We start from the raw sequence: 24,560 nt of genomic DNA on the forward strand, positions 1-24,560 counted from the left end.
GCAGCATCCCAGAACTTCCAGCGATCAATGCCGGCCCAGCCTAGGGCCCCGCCCGCTGCAGGCGCAGGTGAAGGCGGCACCCCACCCCCAACCCGGCGGCTCTGACAGGTGGTCTTGCCCCGCCTCTCTGTCGCCCAGGGCGTCTAGGGCCACAGCTCCAGGCCTTGAGCCACAGTCGCACGCCAGGCATAGCTTAAGATAGGGCTCCTGAAGTCGGCCTTCTCCCCGAGGGCGAGGCCCGGAGACCGCAAAGCAAAGGGCATCCAGCGCCCGACTTCGGCCGAGGGTAGTTGACCAGGCACAGCTCGCTTCTCCGGGACGAGGGCCGCGTGGAGCCCTGTGGCTAGGCACGTCCAGCCCTGCGCTGTGCCCTTCGCCGCCCTCTGCCACTTTACGCATTCCAGACCCCAGGAACCGGTCCAAGCCCCCTGCGGCAGTGACTCCGGCTGTCCATGGTCCACACCGGTCAGCCACCCACGGGTCCCAGCAGGGCTAAAGGGTCACCGGATCTGGCGAGCTACATTCCCAAGGGCGAGCAGCGGGTGGCAGCACCGTCCCAGCTCCAGCTCCGTCCGGGTCCCCCCTGGTGCTCCAGCTCTGGCGTCTCCGGTGCCCCGGCCGGCCGCTGTAGAACACGCGGGTGGCAGCCGGGAGGAATTCGCCCGGACCCCTCCCCTTCTCCAAACTTCTGTGCTTCGCTTCTCAGATCCTCCAATCTGGGCTCTTCCGCTCCTCCCACTTGGCTCCCCTCTCCTCAATGGTCCCGGCTTAGGAATCCGTCCCTCCCCCACCCCCCCAGCCCGCCGCCCGCCGGGCCCGGGGATCCTCCCCCGACTCCCCCGCGTGCAGCCGCCGCCGCCCGGGTTCCTCTCCCCCCGCTCGGGCGCTCCCTGCCAAGCCCATGATGTAATGGTGTATGTTAATCAGTAGCATGTGGGGAGCTCCGGGCGGCTCAGTCCTTCGCGAGCCGACACTGGAGGCAGCAGCGGCGGCGGCGATAGCGCCCCGAACCCGCAGCGCTGCACTCTCCGCGCGCCGCCAGCCCCGACGGCATGGCTCGCAGCCCGCGCTCCGAGCGCCCCCAACCCCGCTGATTGCTGCCACGGCTCCGGACCCGCGCGCAGGGCCCCAAGCCGCAGGGATGAGCCGCATAGAGGTGAGCGTCCCTTCTGCTGCACCCCCCGCCCGCCCCCGGCTAGGCACTCCGCGGTCCCTTCGACCCTAACCGGGGGGCGGGGGGGGGGGCTTCGCGCTCCCACCCAGAACTTCTAGGAGGCAGATGTTGGAAAGCGAGCGGCCCCACAGAGGGCCGGGCGGTTAGTCTTTCCTCCTGGCTGCGCCACCAGAGCTGGGATGGGACAGTAGAGCCCCCAAACCTAACTTTCTTCTTTGAGGTCCTTGCGCGCGCCGGGGGGGGGGGGGGAGGGAGGGGGGGCGTGTGCCAGAGGGAGGAATCTGCATTCCCCACGGGGACCGCCCTGCCGCTCGGGAAAGCCGTACTACAGTAGGCTACCACGGTCCCCGAGCAAGGCGTGCTCTCACAACTGCATCGCCTTGGGCCTGGGACCCCACGGGCGAGGACACTCCAGCCGGCGGGCTGCAGCGGGGACGGGGGGCAGGATGCCCAAATCACACGCGCGCGCGCGTACACACACACACACACACACACACACACACACACACACACACACACACACACACATCTGATTGCTGCGGGCCAAGCAGGCCGGAGGGGGGAACCTCCCCGGTGGGCTGGAGCAGCGCTAGGGAGTGAGAGCTCCGACTGAGCCTTGCCGAGCTTTGGGTAGGGAGAGTTTATTTTTGTCTCGAGCTGTCGCAGCGGCTGCTCACGGCCTAAATCCAGAGGGGAGCCTGGCGGTGGAGATGCTGGCTGTTGCTGTAGATGGAGCTGCAGCCGTACGGCTGCTTCTCCCGGAGGAGGAGGAGGAGGGAGGGAGGGAGGGGAGGAATTGGAGGAGGGAGGAGGAGAGAGGGAGGAGGAAGAGGAGGAGGAGGAGGAAGAGGAGGAGGCGAGGAGGAGGCGAGGAGGAGGAGGAGGCTGGAACCCTGGCTGCCTCTGTCACCGCCTCTGCTTTGCATTAGCCCCCACCCCACCCCCGCGCCCCTTCGCAGCCGCATTGCAAGTTTTCAGCGCGGGGAGGATCTGTTGCTGGTGCTGGCGTTCGCAGACACAGCCCTGGAGGCCACCCCGGGTGGGGCGTGCAAGGGAGCACTAGCGGGTCACAGCCGCAGCAACAGGAAGCCGCGGGGTCTCCTCCCGCACCTGGGAAGGAAGCTGTGCAATAGCTCAGCTTGCGCATCCGAGTGTGGAGGGGCCGGCTGGAATTTGGGGGACTTGCCTCCGCGGGACACCCCCAACCTTGCCTTCCACATCCCCCCGCCCCACCGGCCTCCCTCTGATGCTCGGGTCCCCCTGGACGCTCTCCTCCGGGGGGCAGAGGTCTCACTGCAGCTCTTTCTGTCCTTTCAGTAGTGATTGCCGCTTGGGAATGCGGGTGTGAAGGGTCCGAGCTGCCGCCCAGCGGGGAGGAGACCCCGGGACGCCGGAAATCACCATCCTGAAGCTACGAGAAAAGGGGAAAGAGCATTCTTCATTCAGTTTTGTGCCTTGTGAGGGATTTATATTTTTAATCGCTATTTTTTACAAAAGAAACATTTCTGTGCTACCGTCTGTCACCGTCTCTGGGGAATCAGCCAGAACCACCGGAACGTAACTGAACCAAGAAAGAGAGAGAGAGAGGCAGGAGCCGAGTCAGTACCTGCAGCGCCCGGGCACCGGAGACCTTGGAACCGGAACGCGTCTCGGGAGGCCGCGGGGCTGCGGCTCCGCCAAACTTTGGGGCGGGCAGGGGCGCCGAGAGGCTTCGTAGACGGAGGGCGGCCCCCTAACCATGATGTTTCGCGACCAGGTCGGGGTGCTGGCGGGCTGGTTTAAGGGCTGGAACGAGTGCGAGCAGACTGTTGCGCTGCTGTCGCTGCTCAAGCGCGTGAGCCAGACCCAGGCCCGCTTCCTCCAGCTCTGCCTGGAGCACTCGCTGGCCGACTGCGCCGAGCTGCACGTCCTGGAAGGAGAGGCCAACAGCCCGGGTAAGTGCGCGGCCGCGGCTCCCGCGGCTCCCCGGGAATCCAGACTCCCCGCCTCCGGCCCGGGCCCCGCCCCCCAGCCTCCACTCCGCGGGGACCTCATCCTCACTGGCCCCCGGGGCTCTGGGCATCTGCCTGGACCCGGTCCCTCTTCACCTCCTCTGTCCGCTTTGGGGCTTTGCCCATTGTGAACTCCTTAGTCCATTCCGTGTGGTAGCTACGGTAGCATGAATGATTGATTTTTCTCTCCTGCGCTTTCCTTGGAAATAAGTAAGTCAGGTCACGTAGAGTCTGGATTTTCTGCCCCCCCCCCCCCCCCGCGCTCCTTTCGGGTAACGTGGCTCGCTGGCTTTCAGCAATACACCAGGAAGCTCGGGACTGCCCCTCCAGTCGCCGAGCTCAGACAGGCTGTAAGAATACCTAAAAATTAAATTTTATTATTCCTTCTCCTCCATCCCCTACGGATAGCACGGTTTTAGAGGTTTGTCTTCCAAATAATATGTAGGTGACGCTATAGGCTGTCAAAATGACATTTGCAGCATGGCTGTGATGTGGCTACACTTATTGGTCATGACGTTATGCGCATTGATAAGGGATCTTGTGGGAAGAGCAGGCATGGCTTGGGCCGCACAGTGTGTGGCTTTTATGAGGAAACTTTAAGGAACAGAACAGAATTGTTTCTTAGTAACCTTTTAGTATTTACAGACACAGCAACTACTACAGAAAGTAAATATAGCCGGAACGTCCAGCGGTTTGCCATCTGCCATTAATGGGTGGTGATAGACTCAAATTATATCTCGAGTAAGGGGAGGCTGGGGATGGGAGAAGGTGTAGGAGAGCCTGGCGATTGTGATATTTTTGGGGGGCAGGGAAATTCTTTGGTTCTTTCTGCTGCAGGAGGGTGAACAGAGCCCCCAGTGTTTATGCAGAGTAAAGAACGCAGGGTCCTCTTCCAGCTGTTCCATGTTAGCTATGAGTCTGCAAGACTCCCGGGGGCTGGGTTGCCATTTGTTGACAAGGTCCAGCCCAGGGCAGCGGGGGGTTGGAGGCTGCTGAAGTGAGTGAGCCTTTAGGACCGGCAGACGAGGGCTTGTGGCTTCCTCATTCCTCCTGCCTGATACAGCGCTTACGATGCTGAAAACACTAGAATGGGATGTTTCCTTATATAGAATCATAGGGTGGAAGTGGAGCGAGAGATCCTGCGGGCCTTTTCCTGACCGCATCCACAGGGTCCTGAACTGCCAAGTATGAAGGGTCATCCTGAGACTCCACTCAGCCCCAGCCTGGCAGCCCAGATCAGCTGCTCGGAAGGGCACAGCGGCCGGGCCCCCTTGCTGAAGCTTGAATGCTACATTTATAAATAGCCGAAGGCCAGCCTCGTTCCTCTGGGTGTAGACGCATGACTAGGGTAACTGATGATCTGTCCACCTCGCTTCTGTCCTTAATGTCAAAGCATAGCTTTTCACCTGCTTCAGCTTGCTTCCTTGGGTTTGACAAACAAGATTATGTAAACTTTTCCTTTTGTAGAATGCAGAGTATCTAAGTACAGTCATTTGTATCCAATGTTGACTTCAGGAAGCCCAGAGGCTGGTTAAACTAACAATAATTTGTCTTTATGCTATTCAGATGTTGATGCAACATTTTTTCCCTTTGAGTAATGGTGAGGATTCCCCCCCCCCATATCATAGCTATCAAGCCAGTAAGTAAAGCAATTAAATGTATGATACTAAAAATAAATGGCTTCATTTAAAAAATCTTATAATGTAATACACAAAAATAATTGAAATTCTGTTTTTGAGGCACATTTGATAATTTTTCTCTCTTAAACTTAAAAAAAAAACTTACATAAAATACTGACCAATTTGTGCTTCTAAAGGATGTAGAAATAGAAAACATGAAACCAGTACATATGATAGGAATAATTTTCCTGCTTATGGCTTAATCTTTCAACCTAAATATTTTTCCTTCATGGAAACATTTTGCTCTTGTTCCTTTGTGTGGCCACGTTGTTGGGGGAGGCGATGTGACGGTTTACAATGGTTCTCCATCTGGGGGTGGAGGACATGAAGAGCATCCACATGTGTCCTAGCAAACCTGTTGCACTTTTCTGCTTATCTGGAACTTAGCCAAGGACCAGGAAATGGGCAAAAGAATCTGCTTAGCAACCAAAGAAGATGATATAAAATACATAGAAAACCTGACTGTCTTGGAACACACTGTTTTCCTAGATACCGTCCTTTTTCTTCTGATGCAGGACCTTTTGTAGTCTAGCCTGGCCTCAGAGCTGCTGTGTTCGCACCTCGAACTCCTGATCTTTCCAAGGGCTAAGGTCAGAGGTGTGTGCCATCACACTGGTTCATGAGGTGCTGGGCAATGGACTCAGGGCCTTGTGTGTGTGTGTGTGTGTGTGTGAGGCAAGCACTCTATCACACTGGGTTACATCCCCTGGTGCATACAACCCTTAAAACATTTTAAAAAATAGTCCACATAGTTATATATTTGGAAGAGGGTGAGAAGCTTCTGTAACCAGCAGGGAAGAGTGACTCCGAGTAACATGACGTCTAGGAAAGACAGGAAAAGTATAACTCTAGACTCAAGAATTGGATGAAAAAACCTTGCAGTCTTGGGACTACTAAGATAGGCACTCGTAACTGGCTCTATGGTCTTCTCTATATAATAATATCAATGAATGATTGCTGTCTCCTGGTGACAGCAGCAAAGCATCAAAAGGTACCTTTAAAACACATTCTTTAAGAAGACAAGAAAACGCTCAGTATACACGGGGAATATTTACACCCAAGGTAATTAACCTCCAAACTGCTCTGGTGAGCTTCAGCAATTCAGGGAGCTAGGCTGTGCAGAGTGACTCATTCATTGAGTGGCTGAGATTTCCCTCACCCTAGTCACCCTGTGTCGTTTATTTTTGTAATCAACAATTAAAATATATGCACATTTATTTCTTTTCATGCTTGGAGATTTAAAAACCCGGTAGATGAGGATCAAATTTGCATCTGAGGCTGTATTTTATTCACATGAAGAAAAGCATTACTATGAATTGACCTTCAGTAGGCTGCACATTGAGCACGGTTCACTGAAGATCTGTGGGATGTGCTTCGACACTCATTTTTCATTTCCTTAACCTTACTGAGAATCTAGTGGCTGGGTGGTGGTGGCGCAAACCTTTAGTCCCAGCACTTGGGAAGCAGAGGCAGGCGGATCTCTGTAAGTTCAAGGGTCTACAGAACAAGTCCCACGATGCCAAGGCTACACAAAGAAACCCTGTCTTTAACAAAACAAGGAAAAAGAAAAAAATCTAGTGATTCGCCGATTTATTCTTTGCCTCGGGTTTATAACCATCAGAGATTCAAAGGAGGTAGTTGACTCAGTTCCTACTGTGGCTTTGATGTGGAATGTCCCTAAAGGTCTATGTGTTAAAGCCTTGATTTCCAGCTTCGAAATCCTACACTGTGGTGGTACCTCTAAGAAGGGTCTGGTGAGAGCCTCCGAATGATGGAGGGCGTCCCCTGGGAGAGAATAGTGGGTTACCCCTTCCTCTTCCCTTTGGCTCTCTCACCTTGAGGAGGTGGATGTTTTCGCTTTGCCGTGATGTAATACCATGGTCCCAAGGCAGCAAGGCCAACTGTTCATGGACTGAAACCTCCAAAAGCCCCAACCTTTTCTCTTCCTAAGTTGATCGCACGGGCACTGGCTGCAGCCACAGAAACTGACTAACGCAGTCCCCCTGTGTTAGTGAAAGTCTTCTGCCTCTGCACTCCTGACTTCGTCAAGGATGGCGGTCATGTTCCCTCTAAGTAACAGCTTGTTTCCAGAACCCCCGTGACCTTAAAAAAGGGCTCAGTGTGAGCCAGTCCAGGTTCACATTGTGACTTTGCTGGTCTCCGTTTATAGCAACAGTTTCTGGGACTAGCAGGTGCTTTGATTCCAGCAGAATGGCAGCAGAGAAAGTCTACAACTCCACTCAAAGTTTAGCAAAGAGTAACAGAGTATGTGGCATTGTTCACGACCGTTTGTCATTTGTACATTTTGTCAGTGGAAAGTGTATGATAAATCACGGTCTACAAGCTAATCCATAAGGACTTTTAACTCACAAATAGCATGTATTTAGAGGGGAATTGTGTGCGTGTTCATAGTAAGTTAATGTCAAAAAGAAAGATTGTTGCTTACCTATAATTAAATAGCAGGGACTGGACTATCTGAAGTGGGGACGCTTCAGACAAGGATAGCTGGAAGTTGGAGGGCCCTGGTGAGGTGCATCTGCTGTCATTAGTTGGTGGAGATGCTGGTTCTGTACGATGCATGGCTTTGAGTTCACATAGTACCAGTGTGCTGTTTTCTATCCTCAGTTGACTTTTTAGATCACAGATGGAGTAAAAAGAGAACAGCAGAGGAGGTTTTCGTGATGCTGTGATAAGATATTATTTGTAGTTTCTTCGTTCATTCATTCACTCAACAAACACTTTCTGATTGCCTGCTTTTTCTCTGGCCCAGTGTTATATAGTGAGGATACAGAGATAACCCACTGTATTCCAGTGCCCGGCACTTGATAGATATTTTCAGGGTTGAGTGAATGACTAATTCTCTGAAGGTGCTGAAACATGGGTATGGTCATAAAACATATGGAAGGAGGCATATTGAAGGGCAGTGTGAACAGAGCAGCAAGTTGCTCAGGCCGAGGCGGAGAAGACTTCGTTGAGCTGAATATGAATATGTGTTCCAGTTGAATCTTGAACGGTGACTGTGGACTGGTTCTGTAACCAGAAGATTACGTGAGGAGGCAAAGTGGCACTTCCGAAGCACAGAGCACGGCGTTGGTACAACCGTGCCGGTCAGGCGGGGAACCGTGCGGTGGAGTCGCTGAGCTCTAAGATGCAGAAGCTAAAAACAGAAGTGGTGTGTGTGCATGGTGTGGCCAGCCAAGGAATTTGGAGTTCACTCTGCAGAAGCGACTGAAAGCCCTGGTGGACTCATATGCAGGGGGCATGCTGGGAAGGGAGAGAGAAGGGGCTCACTGGTGGGGAGGGATGTGTGGGATATTGTATTGTAGATTTGTATAATGTGTTTGGTGTGTCTGTTTGTTATGTGGGTTGTGTGGTGTGTGCAACGTGTATGCGTGGTGTGTGGGCATGAGTACTGTGGTATGTAGATTTGTATGTGGTATAGACAGTGTAGTGTGTGTGGTATGTACATGTGGCACGTCGTATATGGATGTATGGCGTTTGTGGATATTATATATGTGGTGTATCACAGTAGTGTAGCTGGTGTATGAGTTATGGCATATTGATAGTATGGTGCATATGTGATGTATATGACTGGTCTGTGGTGGGTGGGTGTGGTAGGCATATGATGTGTGTGACCTGTGCATGGATGTGTGTGTGTGTATGTACGGTGTGGAGTGTAAATGATTTGGCATTTGGGTTTGTATGTGTGGTATGGGTAGTGTAATGTGTCTGGTGGATGTATGTTGTATGTGTGTGGGTAGTATGATGTGTGGGTTGTGTGATTGCCATGTAGGAATGTGGGTATGTTGTATGTGCAGATGTATATGCTGCATATACTATGGGTGTGAGTCTGTGGGTATGTTTAGTACGGGTAGTATGGTATGTGAGGTGTATATAGGATTATGTATGGCATGTGTGTCGGTATTATGCTTTGTGGGTGCACTGAACAACATAGGTAGTATGATGTGTATGATGTGTGGGTATGAGTAGTGTGACGTGTGGGCACGTGTGTGTTGAGTGCTGGACTTGTGGGGAAAAGCTGACCTGGAATACATGCCCATCCCCCAGTATACAGCAGTGGGAAAGAGAGGCAACTTGATTCTGGCAGTTTCCATTGGCACATTTGTCTCAGGGTGGTGTGGGTGGTGTCGGCATCACTGTTAAGGGAAGAAAGAAGGACTGAGCTAGAGAGAAAAGGAAGGTATTGTCCCCAAGCTCATTCATCTCTACCTGCGGGCAGGCAGAAGTTATAGAGGATTCTTGGAGTGCAAATCTGAGATCCATCGAACAAGACTACCAAGTTAATTTCTGAGCTTCAATTTTCTCGTGCTAATGGTGATAAACTTCATTGTTCATTGTCTGGAAGTTCCCAGTTACTGATCCAACAAGACTCTGTTTTATCCTTCAGGTTTGAACTTGCCTCTCATTATATGGAACTGGCGTAGCATTATTTTCCTCAATGGAGATCTTTGCATTTAAAAATTATCAAGAAGAGGTTGGGGCCTACTGGAAAGACATGACTAGCATGCATCAGCTTCTGCGTTTTAGCTTGGTTATTCTAAAAATTGTAGCCCTGACTTAATGTTCCCAATGACCTTTTTTTCCCCCTAAGTTGGTGAATGTGAGAAGAAGTCATTAGGTTAAGTGACTACACAGACAGGGCTTCTGTATGATATGCGGTTCAGGTAGGGTATTGCCATTTATCCTTGGGACAGTCTGGAATAGTCCAGCAAGTTACAGCTGCGAATTGTAGCCAGTGCTCTGGGTCACGCCCTGTGCTGTGAATGACTTAGGTTTGGTTATTTACTGTGGGTGACCACCAGCTTCAGCAACTAGGTTATGTTATAATCCAGCTCATCAGAGCAAACACGAGATAGACTTCACAGCAGTCCAGTTGGCTTGTTTATGTCTTCGTAAACAAGCCAGGGGGAACTGAAGGCTAGGCAGGCTGAGAAGTAACCTATGCTCCCAGAGTCCTGCAGAGGTGTGATTCTGAAGGGAAGGGGCGGGACGGACGGAGAAGAGGATTTGGAAGGTCGTCAGTCATCCGCAGAGTGCCCGTATCACCTTATTATTTGCCAGGCAAAATGGGGAGCTCAGAACTTTGTGGTTTTCTTAATATAATCACTACTTGAGTTGGTTGCCTGGCCCTGCCCTTTCGTCCCCCTAATGGCTTCTCCTGAGGCCTGACAGAACTCTCTCCACAGTCACAGATTAAGACGCCGAATCAGGCGTCTCATCGGAGCTATTTTTTGCTTCTGTGGAAGCTGCCCGAGGCAGGATTCTCCCAAAGAAAGCAGGACTTTCAGAACTAGAGCAAGTGTTCTCTCTTAGTATGCCAGTCAAGATTTAGGCTCTATCCTGAAGGCTGAAACCCCAGAGCCAGTGTGGAATGCCCAAGAACTGGCTTTCTCTTCTGTAGGAGCCTGGGACTCCTTGGGTCTCAGAAGCCAGACTGTGGATTTTGTTTCCACTCCAAATATCAACATGTAGTACAGTCTTACGGTCTTAGTTTACTGGATAAAACCCACATGGGCCCGGGCCTTCTTCTACACTCTAGATATGACCATTTGGGTGGTACCAAGAGATGAATGCACAATAAGAAAGTGTAGAGCCAGGTTCTTAGGACACACACTCCCCAACTCCCTAAGCTCTGGGTACTTTGCCAAGGAGTGGAGCCCTGGTGGTAGTTCATCTCAAGGAGCTTCCACTCAACTGGAAACAAAACAAACACAGACGTAATAATTCCACCATAAACAGTCGCTCTGTGTTATGATTCTATCGATAGGACCTAACTGGACTCACTGAATGGGCGTATATGAATGGGTGATTTGGGTAGTGCAAGAAGCTGAATGGATGTATAACGTTTGGAAGGTGTGCTTCAGTGCTCATAAGACATCTGTCTCTTTAGTGTGGCTGATGCCAATTTCACTAGGGAAGTCACACATACAAAGGAGACTCCATGTATGTGCCACATTAGGGGCAGGCATCACGGCCGTTAGTAGATGAACATGTTAGAGAGGGAAGCATGAGACATATTGGGGTCAATCCAGGCAGTCATAGTTTCGAAGACATTTACATGTTGGAAAACAAAACATCTGATTCTTTAGTTTAAAAAAAAAAAATCTCTCTGAAGGTCCATGAAAGTCTGAGATGTTAATGGTTCTCTTGGTTCCTCACAGTGTAATGCGTTTGCAGGGAGCTTTGTTTAGGATCTCACGTTAAGCAACAGCTTCTCAAGCATTGATCTTGAAAGAGGAAGCAGCTTAGGCTCATCTTTCTCCAAGTTTCATAGACAAACAAATTCATCCTGCGGGCTTGATCCAGAAACTCGGCTTCAGGACGTCCACAGTGAGGCTGGATTCTTCTTTGAGCTGAGCTCCGCCTGGCGGTGCTGGCGCTGGAGGTCTGTGGGTCTGACTGAGCAGAAAGAACACAGTATGACAGAGGTCAGGAAGCGGAGAGGTGCTTTGAGGCAGCGACACTCAAGCTCCAGGTGTGTCTCCGAAGATTTTCATTTGCACATGTAAACTTACATGGAAGTTTATGAGACATGGATGCCCCAACCCTCTACTGGATGTTTGAAAGTCTGTGGCCACACACTGATTTCCCCAGGCTCCTAGGTGGGACATTGGTGGACAGTCATGAGCAGCTGATCTGGGATTAGGATCAGACTCTTCTAAGCCCACTTCTTATTCTGCTTTGTCCGATTCCACCCAGGGTCATTCAGCCACTAGCGTCTTCATCCAAGGGTGTGTTCTAAACTGGTCACTTTTCTTCTGACAACTTGAACTTGCTGTGTATGGGAAAGGTGATGTACCTAGTCTTTCTCTATAGTTCCATGGTAGCTTTACCGACAGAATGAAGCAAATCTTTTCCTCTGGTGACAGTCATCTTTGGAAGGCAGGGGAGGAAAGGATAGGACAAGATGTTTCTGGGGACTCCCTGTGGTCACTCCTAACTAGAAATTCATACCCAGCTAGCTCCCCAGGCAGGCTTTGGATAATCCTCATGGGTTGTTTTGCTCCAAGAGTATACAGTATACCCGTGATGTTAATGTGTCTCATACAAGGGAATCGCTGGCCTACCATCCTTTTCAAGTGTTATTCAAACACACAGGCACTGAGCCGGGTGTGATCACCCATTACACCACCCGACTTTTTATATATGGCTTTCAGTCATCATTCTTTTTCTGATTCTTGGACTTGTCTCCCGAAGCCTGAAGTGAGCCTGCATTTGAGCAAGGCAGACCTGGGCCCTGTCATGGCACTTCCCTGAGCCTTATGGATTAACTCCACCGAAATTTCCAAGCATTCTGATGATCCTTTATAGGAGCCTCATTTTCGTGATGCTGATGAGACATTATCAGGGAGGGTTTTTGGGTCAATCCAAGTAGTCATGATTTCAAAGATATTTACATGTAGGAAAACAAAACACACGATCTGTTAATATCATCACGGACATAGAAAATGATGCTCTGGGAAAGACACTGCTTTTTACATTTTAAATATTGCTGATGCTGGGGTCTGCAGGGGTGAGCTGGAGAGAACAAGAATGTGAATTCCAGAGGCCGGAGTGGCGCAGGGGTGTGTGTGTGGGGGGGAGGGGAATCTCTTCCCACTGCCTCAGTTTTCTCATACACCAGTCATTGGAATTTCTGAAATGGCATATCCTGATCCGTCAGTAGAATCTGTTGTCTGTGTGCAGCATAAATACATAGGTAGCATTGCCAGGCACTGCATCCATTTCTGTCTGTGCATGGGCACCGATGTGTGATGTCTGCAGTCAAGAGCATGACCACAATGCTGCTGCTGAAGTACTCTTGCATTTTTGAAGAGATGATAGGATAGAGGCAGTACCAAAGCCCACGGCTAAGTCATAGGTCCAGTGTGAAAATGGAAAAGGAAGGGGAAGTTGGGCTTGGTGTTGCATACCTGTAACCCTAGTACCCCAGAGGCTGAAACAGGAAGACTGAGTATTTAAGGCTAGCCTGGGCTACCTGGTCATCCACTGTCTCCAAAAGAACAGGAGGAGGAGGAAGAAGAGGAGGAGGTGGGTTCTGTGCATCATTGGGATTGTTAGGGTGCACGTTTTCTTGTGCGGTATTCCGGAAGGGCATAGAAACTATGATTCGTGCAGTTGGAGAGATGGCCCAGTGCATAAAGTGCTTTTTGTACAAGCATGAGGACCTGGGTTCGATCCCCAGCACCTACACAAAAGTGAGACACGTGCCTGGAATCCCAGACTCGAAGGAGGAAATAGGTGGGTACTGGGGGATCCCTGACTAGCCAGTGCAGTCGAAAGGGCAAGCTCCAGGGCTAGAGAGACAACCTATCTCAAAAAAAAAGGTAAAAGGTAGAGAATGATAGAGAGAGGAAGACACCTAATGTTGACCTTTGGCCTCTGCATGTGCACTTATGTGTACAACACACACACACACACACACACACACACACACACACACACACACACACACTATGACTTGCAAGCACTGGGTGAAGAAATGGGAACAGCCTGGTTTTTCTGAGAATGGGAAGGCTGTACCATGCAGGGTTAATGCCATTTCTCTTTTGACAGGGTGGTGGGAGAGAGGGAAGGAGAGAGCATTCACTGAGAGGCTGCTGTGTTCTGGGCAGTCACAGGAATTCGGGTGGGCGTCTCTCATTTAAGTTTTAACATAGCTTTGACAAAGCCCCCATTTCCTGATGAGTCAAATGAGGAGTTGGGGATGGGTGAGTCTAGTGTGTGGCCTTAGGATGGCTTCAGCAATTGACAGGCTTGGCTCTGGCGGCTGTCAGCCTGAAGGGAGGCATCCTGCAGTGCCTCAGGGTACACATGCTCGGCATCGTTCTTCTGCCAGTGGAGTCTGACTTAGCCCAGGGCTCCAGGAGGGCAGAGCCCAAGGCAAGGGCTGGCCATGCAGATGTTTTATTTTGGGCACTGATCCCAGACAACAGGAAAGGGAGTTAGGAAGAGAGACACAAAGGACAGACAACCTGTGCGGCCTGTGATGGAGCTGCTCATTGCCCAGGGCAGTGGGGGCTTCATTTCCCAGGTAGGCTCCCAGGAGCCGCGTGGGATGTGCTTTAGAATTGGCCAAGGAACAGGGGCTGGGGCTGGTATACTGCCCCCCCTTTTCTCTGGGTCTAGGGCAATCCCAGAATGTTAAGTCTCTGCAGCTCCGGATTTGCACACACGTCTCAACCATGTCTGCAGGTGTCTCACGCCAGGACATGAAAGAAACTCTACAGCAGAATTTTACATTTTTTTTTAAATGCACTACTGAGACGGTGTGTTGGTTAGAAGGATGACAAACTTTGAGGAGCAGCCGAGGACTGGACAGCAGAAGTGTGACCCCAAAGAGTTGAGTATAACCAACGCAGCCCTGCATGGGCACCCCTTAAGCCTTAGGGGAGGCATCGTTCATGAGTAGCAGCCGTGAAGGAACTCCTAGCCTCTTGTAGACTTGGAACCACGCATGAGTAGTGCCACAGTGTGCTTGCCTCCCATGGAACCCTTTAATACAGCGGCTGTATTCAGAACAGTTATGCCCTGTTGGCCAGACTATCCCTGGAGACTGGAGTGAAGTTCTGGATGCGTACTTTGGAAAAACTGCATGAATCAGGATGTGGCCAGGGGAGAGAGAGAGGGTGGTGAGAAAACCTACTTGAAAAGCCAAGTAAGCCGAGAAGAAGGTGAGCAGGGAACTGGTCGTGGCTGATTATTTGGGAATCGGTTTGGAGCAGAGGATCTGAATTCTCTATTTGTATGGTAGACAACGATCCCAATCTGAGCTGCCCAGACACTGGACACACCAAAGAGGAAGGGTTTCAACCAAGGAAGAGGAGACGTGGGCTGGACAGAGAAACGTACTTCTCACCAAAATGGGCTCTCACTTAAGTACCTGCTCCGTGTGAGGCACCTTCCTGAGTTACTCACCCCTACCTCAGTCATTCTCATGAGATGGGGTGGAAGCTGCCGTTACTCCAGAGACAGGCAACCCAACTTCAGAGGTTCCCTGTGTCTCTCCACTACAGGAATCAGGGCTTATTTAGTTCAAAAAGAAGCTGCGACCTTTTGGGTGACTTCTAAAGTCCTTTCTGAGTTTAAGACTCTGTAACTTCTGTGGGTCATCAGGAAAGAAGACAGAGGAACAAAAACCATTGAAGGGAAGAGGACATAGGGGAGGGGCAGGAGCAAAGAAAATACGAGCATCGTGAAATGACTTCCTGCTGTACTTCCGGGTGGTTTGTATGGCAGGTGTGCGGCTTGTTGTCTGTGGATTATACCTATAGAGCAATTTTTGTCCTCTTTGGAGGTAGGCAGCGAGGTAAGCTGGGTCAGCGCGATGAGTAGGCCTGCCACATTTAAGGAAGGATGCAACGAGATTAATGAATATTGTTGCTTCTGCTTTGAGTGTCTGCTGGAGCTCATCACTTTGCAGCGTCCGCAGTGTGCCCGAGTTTGGTTTCGGGATGAGCGATGCTCAGCCCAAACTAGCGTCTTTCTCTTTCCTTTCCCCTTCCCATCACCCCTCCTTTCCACGCTCTTTTTCATTTTCCTTAGCACTTTGTGTGTGCTGAGCACCGAGTGGATACAAACGCTCTCCAATTATGGAAAGGATGAATGGCGCAGGGAGCAGAACCAGTGGTGGGAAATTAAAGCAATCTATTACAGCAGATAATGCACTCAGCTCCCAGACAGGGCTCTCGCACACAGGAAGTGCCTAACTGCTAACATTTCCATCCTATCGGCATGGAAACTTAGGGTTCAAGGGGTCAGAGGTCACCAGGATGCTTCTGACCCCATGTTAAAGGTGCTGTCCTGCCGGGTGGTGGTGGCGGCGGCGGCGGCGGCGGCGGCGGCGGCGCACGCCTTTGATCCCAGTACTCGGGAGGCAGAGCCAGGCGGATCTCTGAGAGTTCGAGGCCAGCATGGACTACAGAATGAGTTCCCGGAAAGGCACAAAGCTACACCGAGAAACCCTGTCTCCAAAAACCAGGGGACTGGGGATACAGCTCAGCTTGTATAAGCGAGGCCCTCGGTTCAATGCTCAGCATAAATAAGTAAGGAAACTACTTCAGAATTTGTAACATTAGCCTTTAATGGTGTGCTGTAATATTTTAGATATTTAATCTCGGGTGGATTCTTTTGGATTTGCCCATTGCAGTGTCTCTCCGTGTGTTCCGTTTTTATCCCATGTAGCTTGGCCTCTTTTTAAACAGCCTCTTCCTCCTCCTCTTCCTCCTTCTGTTTCAATGTAAAGGGCATTAGCTGTCTCCTTTCTTTAAGGGGAATAGATATCGCTGCTACCTCTGCTTGGGTGGCAGGATTTTGGGAGGGCAACAGGCTTTGCAAGTCCGAGGAAAGACTAAGGAAGCTGTTCCTCAGTAGCTCAGGAGTCCTTGACATTGACAGAGTAGGAGTGGCTGGATTAGATTCAGATCTCGTTAGGGCCCGGGATGGGGCAAAGCATTAGCTTGAGAACTATAAATCAAAACGGGCTCTCCTCTTGCCTCTACATGGTGCGATATTTCTGAATATTAATTTACAAGACATGTTACAAAACCAGTTGGTCAAGGACTTTTTCTGCTATAGCCTTTTGTTGAAGATTTGGGAAGACCGACCAAGGTCAGCTACGGGCACCTGTTTGTACAAAAAGGGCTGCTGTTATTTCCAGTTGCTTCTTAACCATTTGTGACCTAGATTTTGATATCCGACAGTGTCCTCATGGTAGATGCTTTCCACATTGAATAATTTTCTGTATGTGGGTCTGTTTGCCCACATTTCAAAGATGACCTTCATTAAACTGATCTTAAGATACTTTCAGGAACTTCTTTTGTTTCTCTGTTCATAATAAATTAAAGATTTATTTGTGTGTGTGTGTGTGTGTGTGTGTGTGTGTGTGTGTGTGTGTGTGCTCCTGCATGAGTTTTGCGGTGTATATATGTGTTCTCATCCATACAGACAAGTGTTTTCATCTCTCCCACCTTTTTTTTGTTTTGTTTATGAGACAAGGTGTCTCTATGATCCCAGAGCTCGCACACAGATTGAGCTAGACTGCCTAGCCAATGAGCTCCAGGGATTCATCTGTTTCTGCCCCCCAGCATGAAGATGACAGACTCGGAGTTTAATGTGGGTGCTGCAATCTGAACTCAGGCCTCCAGGTTTTCCAAGCAAGCTCTTCACCCACTGTGCCAGCTCCCCAGCTCCCGCAGGTTTCGTTTTTATTGGACGACAACTAGCAGTCATATTTTGAATTTGCAGAGTGGTGTGTAGGAAGGCTTGGCTGGATTTTAGCATGTTTTATCCACAGTTCCAGTAATGTCCTCTGGGTTTATGCAGAGTCTGACTCAGCCATTCTGAAGTTAGCCTAGATCCCAGCAGGAACTGGGTGTCATTCATGACTGCCTGCTGCCTGTGGGAGGGGATTTCATTCATCTACTGCATAAGCACATCCTGAATAGGTGTTTATTTGTGTGGGGATGTGGTCAACCAGGGGTTCCTTTTTTACCCTGGCTCCATCTCAGTGTGCCTCACCTCCCAGGGGCTGGCCAGCACCTGGTGTTACCTCTGTGCAGCACTCACAGGAGAAGACTGATTCTGTCCACTACAGCTTGACTTTACAGGGTCTTTGTTTATCCTCTATCCCTAAAACCATATCTGGCACGCAGAGGATCTCAGTACGTTGTTTTGAGACAGGGTCTCACTATGTATCTTTGGCTGGCCTGGAACTCACTATGTAGACCAGGCTGGCCTTGAGCTCATAGAGATCTGCTTGCCTTTGTCTCCTAAGTGCTGGTATTAAAGGCATGTACTACCACAACCAATCTCAGTATGTTTTGGTTGAAAGAAGGGGAAAAATGATGCAAAGCAATGTCACGAGTAGCTCCATTTCTGAAGAGACTAGCCTTCTAGATTGCGAGGATAGTTGAGAAGCTTAAAGATGTAAAAATATATACAAGACGAGGTTATTATCAAGAAGTTTGTAATAAAGACAAGATGAAAATAGAGATTTGGGGTCTTGGCTTATAAACATGTTACCTTTTAGATTTTTATCTACATTTTCTGGGCCTCAGTCGCTTCATCTGTGAGAGGGAGCTTTTACTGTGGAAGACACGGGCCTACTAGTAGGACTATCTGTGCATCCAGTTTTTTTTTTTATAAACTGCATCAATGTCATTATTATTATTATTATTATTATTATTATTATTATTATTATTATTTAAAGGAGGCTGACAGCAAATGCAAATATGCGAAAGGACCAAGGAAGATACTGTGTTTGGTTCTTCCTCCCCCCAGTTAGCAAGAACAGAAATCGAGGCATGGTTCTCTTGATTAACAGTGATTACCTTGGGTCTGGGTCTGCTGCTCAGCTGGAATTGTAAACTGTGGGCTAGGACTCCCACAACCTAGCATGCCTGTGTCCAGTCAAAGTTAACTTTGTGTCAGCTTTTTTGCTTTTCATTAATTACATAATTGCACACTCTCTTCCTGTACAAAGGACTCAGACCATTGCTAAAGAATTATTTTCAAAAGAGATGGAGCCAGAGAGATGGTTCATCGGTCAAGAGAACTTGGTACTCTTACAGAGGGCCTGGGTTTGAGTCCCAGATCCCACATGGTGGCTCACAACTATGCCTGACTTCGGTTCCAGGAGATCCAACAGGCACCCATGTTTATGCAGGCAAAATATTCATACACACAAAAATAATTCTCAGAAAATTAAAAAGGGAATTCTTTAGAGGAAAGCTACACAAAATCATATGTTATGATCAGTGTCCCTGCCTGTAAATACTCTAATATGGGTATACATGGAGCCATTTTAAAAAGATATATTCGGGTTGGGGATTTAGCTCAGTGGTAGAGTGCTTGCCTAGCAAGCGCAAGGCCCTGGGTTCGGTCCTCAGCTCCAAGATATATATATATATATCTCCCTTGGAGGGATATATATATATATATATATATATATATATATATATATATATGCTAGTGGTCTGCATTCTTTAATTTTTTTATTATTGTTTAAAAGAATTGCTTGGAAAACGACAACGCTCAGCAGAAGCTTCTCTTTAACCTGAAACTATTCAGGGAAGACCTTTAAGTATTTTTGCATACTGCAGCTAAATGAGAAAATAATGGTGCCTTGCTTGTTAACTCTTCCATATTCTTCCTACCTGCACCTTCCTTTGAAGGTTGTGAGAGTGTAAGTTTCCTTTCCAGCATTCTTTGTTGTTTACACAAAACCTCTGTATCTTCACATTCCTTTTGGGGGAAAATGGGCAACATTAGCACATTTCCCAGATTATCATGGCATTCGCAGATGATCTGAACTCAGTGAAAATACTGAAACTCCAATAGTAAGGTCGAACTTGAGTCTCACGTGGTTCAGATACTAAGCTGCTGGCGGCTGAGGTGATAGGCAGTAGAATGTGTACACACTTAGCTCAATACTTTCATCAGGAAGGGTTGAATGAGACTATCTGCTACTTTGGTGTTTTCAACCTTCTCTCTTATTTTCCCACCAAAGGAAAAAGAAACCCGCCCCCTGAGTTTAATATTATGTTATTTTATTGAGCTCTGTGGGTTAGAACAGAGTGTGGTATTCCTTAGCAGTTCAGCCTTGGAGAAGCAGAATTGTTTGCCTAAGACAAAGAAAGAGGCACCGGTCCGACCCCGACCTTCCCATACCACCTCTGTCCATATGGCTGTGCACGTGGTATGTTGGCTGAGGTGCATTGGGGTTGTGGGGGGGCTGTGCTGCCGGAATGAAGGAAGCCACTAAGAGGTGACAAATAGGAGCAGCCTTGGGTTCTAGATTGGATCCTGGGTGGGAAAGGCATGGCCATAAGGAACAGAACTGGAACAAGGTGTTGCATTTGAATGTGAACTGTATGTCAGCCAGGACATGTCCTTATGTCAGCTACCAGCTTCCTTGTGTTGTAGTACCTCTGTCATGTTAGGAAATGTCACTATTGGCAGATGCAGAGTGAAGTCTTTATTTGGAAGGGGATGTGATGTCTTCAGACTTACTCTGTCTTCCATGAAAAGTGACAAAGATTAAGGATTGATAATTTCACTGAAAGCTAAAGTCAATTTTATTACAGACTTAACTTTTGTATAGTTTGAAAGAATTTTTAAAGGAGAAAGTTAAGCTGTCGTTATTTTAACCATTTAGCTAGCCTCTGAGCTCCTTCTGCTGGAACACTGGATCTGAGAGGGCAGGGCTTGTATGCCTTACTGTTCTGTGTGGAAGCCAGAGAAACGGCAGGACCCTGACTGAAGTGCAGATACCCCATGAATATCAGGGTACAATTCTACCCAAAGCAAAACACGTTACTCATGATGAAGAGAAGTTAACTGGAGTGCCTGTAATTTCCCTTCCTGGATCTAGCAATCCCACCCAATAGTAGGGGTGTCCCCATTCCCTTAGAGTAGGGGGCACAGAGGTACCTGTCTGCAATGAAGGACATACCTGATCAGGTATGAAACTGGGGCCAGCCTTTGCGTGTAGCGGGGGCATGGTCCCTTCGTCTTCCCTTTGGTGGATCATGTTTCTGAGCTTTCTCCATTTCTCTGTTGCTGGAGGAACATTTTAAACGAAGTCACCCACATCCTGACACTCCTCGGCAATTTTGAGATCTTCTCCCCACACTGTGGAGTAAAATGGATACTGGAATCTATTTTGACAGCTCTTAAAAAGTGAGGCTGTTTTTACAGGAGGTTAAGGAGGTTATTTGTAACATTCACTATTCAAGAAACCCTTGGAAAAGGTGTGCCCCTGTTCAAGTAAGCATTTTGTAGAGTTAAATGGCTTTGGCTTTTACAGGTACATTACACATTGCATCAAATGTAAAGGCTCCAAGGATCTCGCAGCTAGTAATGCCTTTGATTAATTTCCACCCCCCAGTCTAGTGATAGTGTATTATGCTGTGCTCAACAACCGGTGCCTTCTAGAATGCAAGTGGACAGTCTTTAAAAATAGCCACCCTGTTATCAGCTGTCCCACTGATAACCCCCCTTTTAAGAGTGACCTTAGAGCAATTTCATTAGGAATGAATATTTATAGCATTTCGTTGTTGAGCTGCCGAAAGAGGCTTGGTTCTAGACATGGAACAGGTGGCCCCAGTCAGCCTGCTTCCGCTGCAGTTTGATTCAGATGAAACGCCGCCTTGCTTTACCACGGAACTGTGAGTACGTGTGAGATCGACACCCTTTTTGGCAATTGTGTTCCAGTGTTGAGTTCTGGGTCCACGATGAGACATCATACGTGTGTGGCCGTGGGAGACAAAGCTTTCTGACCAAGCGTGGCAGCTGAGGGGAAAACACCAGGGTCTTCAGGACCTGACAGAGGGGCCGACTCTCTTCCAAGCTGTAGGGTTAGGACAACTGTTCTGATTAACCCTTAGGATTGAAATGTTCTTTGATCTCAGGCCTGAAGTCTTAGAGAGGGCACTGTCAAGTTAACTATCTTTTTAGAATACTTTATATATAGTGGGCATTCAGAACGGATCTAGTTTGATAGAACGAACTGAGTAACCATGTTACGGCTATTGTTTAACTTCGGGTATGATTTAATGACTTGAAATAAAAGATCTTTCCTTTACTATCCTGTGCCCAATTGCTTGGCAACACAATTACCATATTTTCTGATTAAAGTAAACATTCTTGCTCAAGTTTACGCAAGATAAGGTTATAGCATAAAGAAATTGAAGTGTTAAATGGATCAAGTGGGTTTTGGCATGTGAGCTATTTCTTTTTTTTCCAGACTAAAAAAAAATTGAGATTATAATTACATTTCTCCCTTCCCTTTCTTCCCTCTAAACACACAAATATACCCTTCCTCACTCTCCTTCAAATCCATGACCTCTTTCTTTCATTAATTGTTATTGTATGCACATATGCACAGTGAGCTGTTTCTGAGAAGACACTTGCTAGCTACCACTGTCTCCTGCACTGAAAACAATCTATCAATGTGTGCAAATCAGACCCTGGAAAAGGATCTGGAAAGGTTGTTCTGTTTTTAAAGACCACATCCTTATAGGAAGGACTGTATGCCACGGCAGAAAACCAACAAAAGGAGATAAAACCACAAAATAGCATAGCTTTCAGTTTGTTAAACATATTCTTTTTCTTTCCTGCCATAAACACATGTATTTTTTACACAGGCCCTCAATGTTCTAATCATGTGAACATATTGCACGGAATATGTGTGTGTCATTCAGTGAAAACCGTGTCTAAGCCACCCTCTACTCTCACTATGGCTCCAGTACTTTAACGGCTGTTGTAAACTCCTTTACAACATTTTAAATGACCATGTGACAGTCTGTCTTATGGCTGTGCCACGTTTCCTAAATCAAACCCCTAGGCTTGGACTTTCAGTTATTTCTGGTTTATTTATTTATTTATTTTATTTTTTTAAAAGAATGCTATAGTAAAAAATCCTTTGAAGCACAGTTATTACTTCAGAATACAGATGGCTGAAGGTGTCATTTCTGGGTCACGCATCCTAACTTTTTTGGATGTGGGTTTGCTAGCCAGGGCTTCCTCCTGTGAACACTTAGGTGGCTCGCTCCTTCAGCACTTTTCCTACGGTGTGCCGTGGAGGCCAGGAAGGCCTTGCTGAAGCCAGTGTCCTTCCTGCATGTCTCGGTGGCATTTCTCATGTTTTAGGGTCCAGTTGCAATTCATGTTCATTCTCCTGCTTCTTTTTCCATTACAGCACTTTTGTTAACGTATTAGTTCTTTGTCATATATATTTTTTCCTCTCATCAAGGGGATATGTATGTATGTATGTATATATATATGGTGTCTGGAAATTTAAAACTTGTATGCTGTTCTATTGGCAGGAAATGTATTTTTCGGAGCAAGGGATGCTTCAATTAAACCTTTGTTTTCAGCTGGGCTTAAGTGACGCACACCCGTAACCCAAGTACATGGGAAGCTGAAGCAGGAGGATCACCATGAGTTTGAGGCCAGCCTAGAGTACACAGAAAGACTTAGAAAGCCAAAGCAAACAAAACTAACCCAAACAAAATAAACCAAACCAACATAAAGCAACCAAACCAAACCAAAGTTTATGTTTTCCCCGTGGCCTGTGGTTGGTTTTCTGATCCTTTAAGAATTATAAAGTTTCTGTATTCATGTAAGTGTTTGAAGGCTATATCAAAGAACTCAAATGAGTGTTTTGTTGTTTTGTTTCTGAGACAAGGTTTCTCTGTATAAACCACCCTGGCGTCCTGGAACTCTAGACCAGGCTGGCTTCAAAATCTGCCTGCCTCTGCCTCCCGAGTGCTTGGCACCAGCATTCAAATGAGTGTTTTTATCTGAGTTATGGTCCATTTAATACCAATTGAAGATACATTAGTAATAAGACAAGAGTCCAAATGGACCAATGATTCCATATGGGTGATATACATGAGTAGTGTACTTTAAACTAGTTTCTGCGTCTAATTTATGTTATTAATGTAAGTATCAAGACTTCACAAGTATGCAGAATTATTTAATAAGTCAAATGATGTCAACATCAGCCAGTGATTCTCTAGGAGAAGGGTAAGATGGCTGGTGTTCATTCCTTTCCCCACTCATTCATCTTCGTTTATTCACATACTCACTTATCCCTCTTGTCTTGTGCACATTTAGAGCTCTAGTTTCTGTAAGAAAGAACAAATGCTATGCAAAAAGTGATCCCCCCAGATCTAGGACATAGCCGCTTCCATAATTGGAAAGCAAAGCCCGTGGCTTTGATTTGTTCTGCATGATTTGTGAATCATGATAGCAGCTTGATTTTCATCTGAGGCAGATGTTCCCTCTGATTGGCTGTCTTTGAAGCCTGTGTGGCTCACTTTTTTGAGTCCCTCCAGTTTCTGCCATTATACCTCCTACAGGCACCCCTACAGCCTCCCTAAACCCCCTTTTGGAGTCTGGTCTGATTTATACCAATTTCAATGTGTTGCTCATCTCCATTACTTAATTCTCAGTGTTCTTTGCCATGCGACCTGTGGAATTACTTACTCATATGTCTATTATCAGAACATCCATCTAGAATGAAAGGCCCATGCAAAGAGGGTGCTGGGGCCTGTCCACCCTTTTCCCCCAGCCTGAGGAGTAGTGTGTGGACTGAATTAATGTCCCGAGTGTGTGCATGCTTGTCGTGTACCTGACACTGTCTGTGGTGATAAGTCCGTGAGAAATGAGGTAGGTAAAGGGACAAGAAACCCTGAAATACACCTGTCTCAGAGGTGCTGGACTGCCAAAGGCTAGGAGGCACTGATTAGTCTAGCTTTCCTCCCTTCTCTGTCTCTTCATGTCACTGCCTTTTCTCTTCTTCTCTCCCTCCACGCTGGTCATGCACCTGGTCGGTTGCACCGGCTCCTTCCTAGAAGTGACATCATGTTATTTTCATGACCTTCCCATGAGTGACATAAAAACATAAATGTGGACAACTTGTGAGCCACGTTTTTTTTTTTTTTTTCCCCAGTCCATGGGGTAGTGTGATGTCCAGTAGGTAGCTCTTCCCAGATGTGGCAAAGGCAGTCTCAGGCTCTGAAAGGCAGGCAGATGTCAGCAACACACAGGGGCATTTCCAGAGCAGCTTTCCTTGGCTGCTTTGATACCCACAGGACTCTGAGCCTCGGATTCCTGAGAGCTGCATCACCGAGGACTCAAAGGTTAGAGCTGATCTCAGGCCTTGTGTCTCTCAGTCGCTGCAGTACC

The 24,560-nt window shown here is 48.0% G+C and overlaps 1 protein-coding gene across 5 annotated transcripts in view; it reads left to right on the forward strand.

Moving 5' to 3' along the window:
* Nucleotides 1-629: 629 nt before the first annotated feature.
* The window catches only part of Samd4a (sterile alpha motif domain containing 4A), a 220,867-nt gene continuing 196,936 nt past the window's right edge, over nt 630-24,560 (forward strand). For 2 of the 5 annotated variants that reach the window (XM_076544843.1, XM_076544846.1), the window contains exons 1-2: nt 955-1,156; nt 2,492-3,108. In XM_076544843.1, the coding sequence (XP_076400958.1) occupies nt 2,913-3,108 (196 nt within the window). In that variant the 5' untranslated portion in view covers nt 955-1,156; nt 2,492-2,912. Of the gene's footprint in view, nt 1,157-1,984; nt 3,109-24,560 lie in introns of those variants that run through there. The other 3 variants (XM_076544845.1, XM_042284723.2, XM_042284722.2) reach the window with 3 other exon arrangements.

Source organism: Peromyscus maniculatus, chromosome 9 (assembly GCF_049852395.1).
Source record: "Peromyscus maniculatus bairdii isolate BWxNUB_F1_BW_parent chromosome 9, HU_Pman_BW_mat_3.1, whole genome shotgun sequence".
Classification (NCBI taxonomy): domain Eukaryota; kingdom Metazoa; phylum Chordata; class Mammalia; order Rodentia; family Cricetidae; genus Peromyscus; species Peromyscus maniculatus.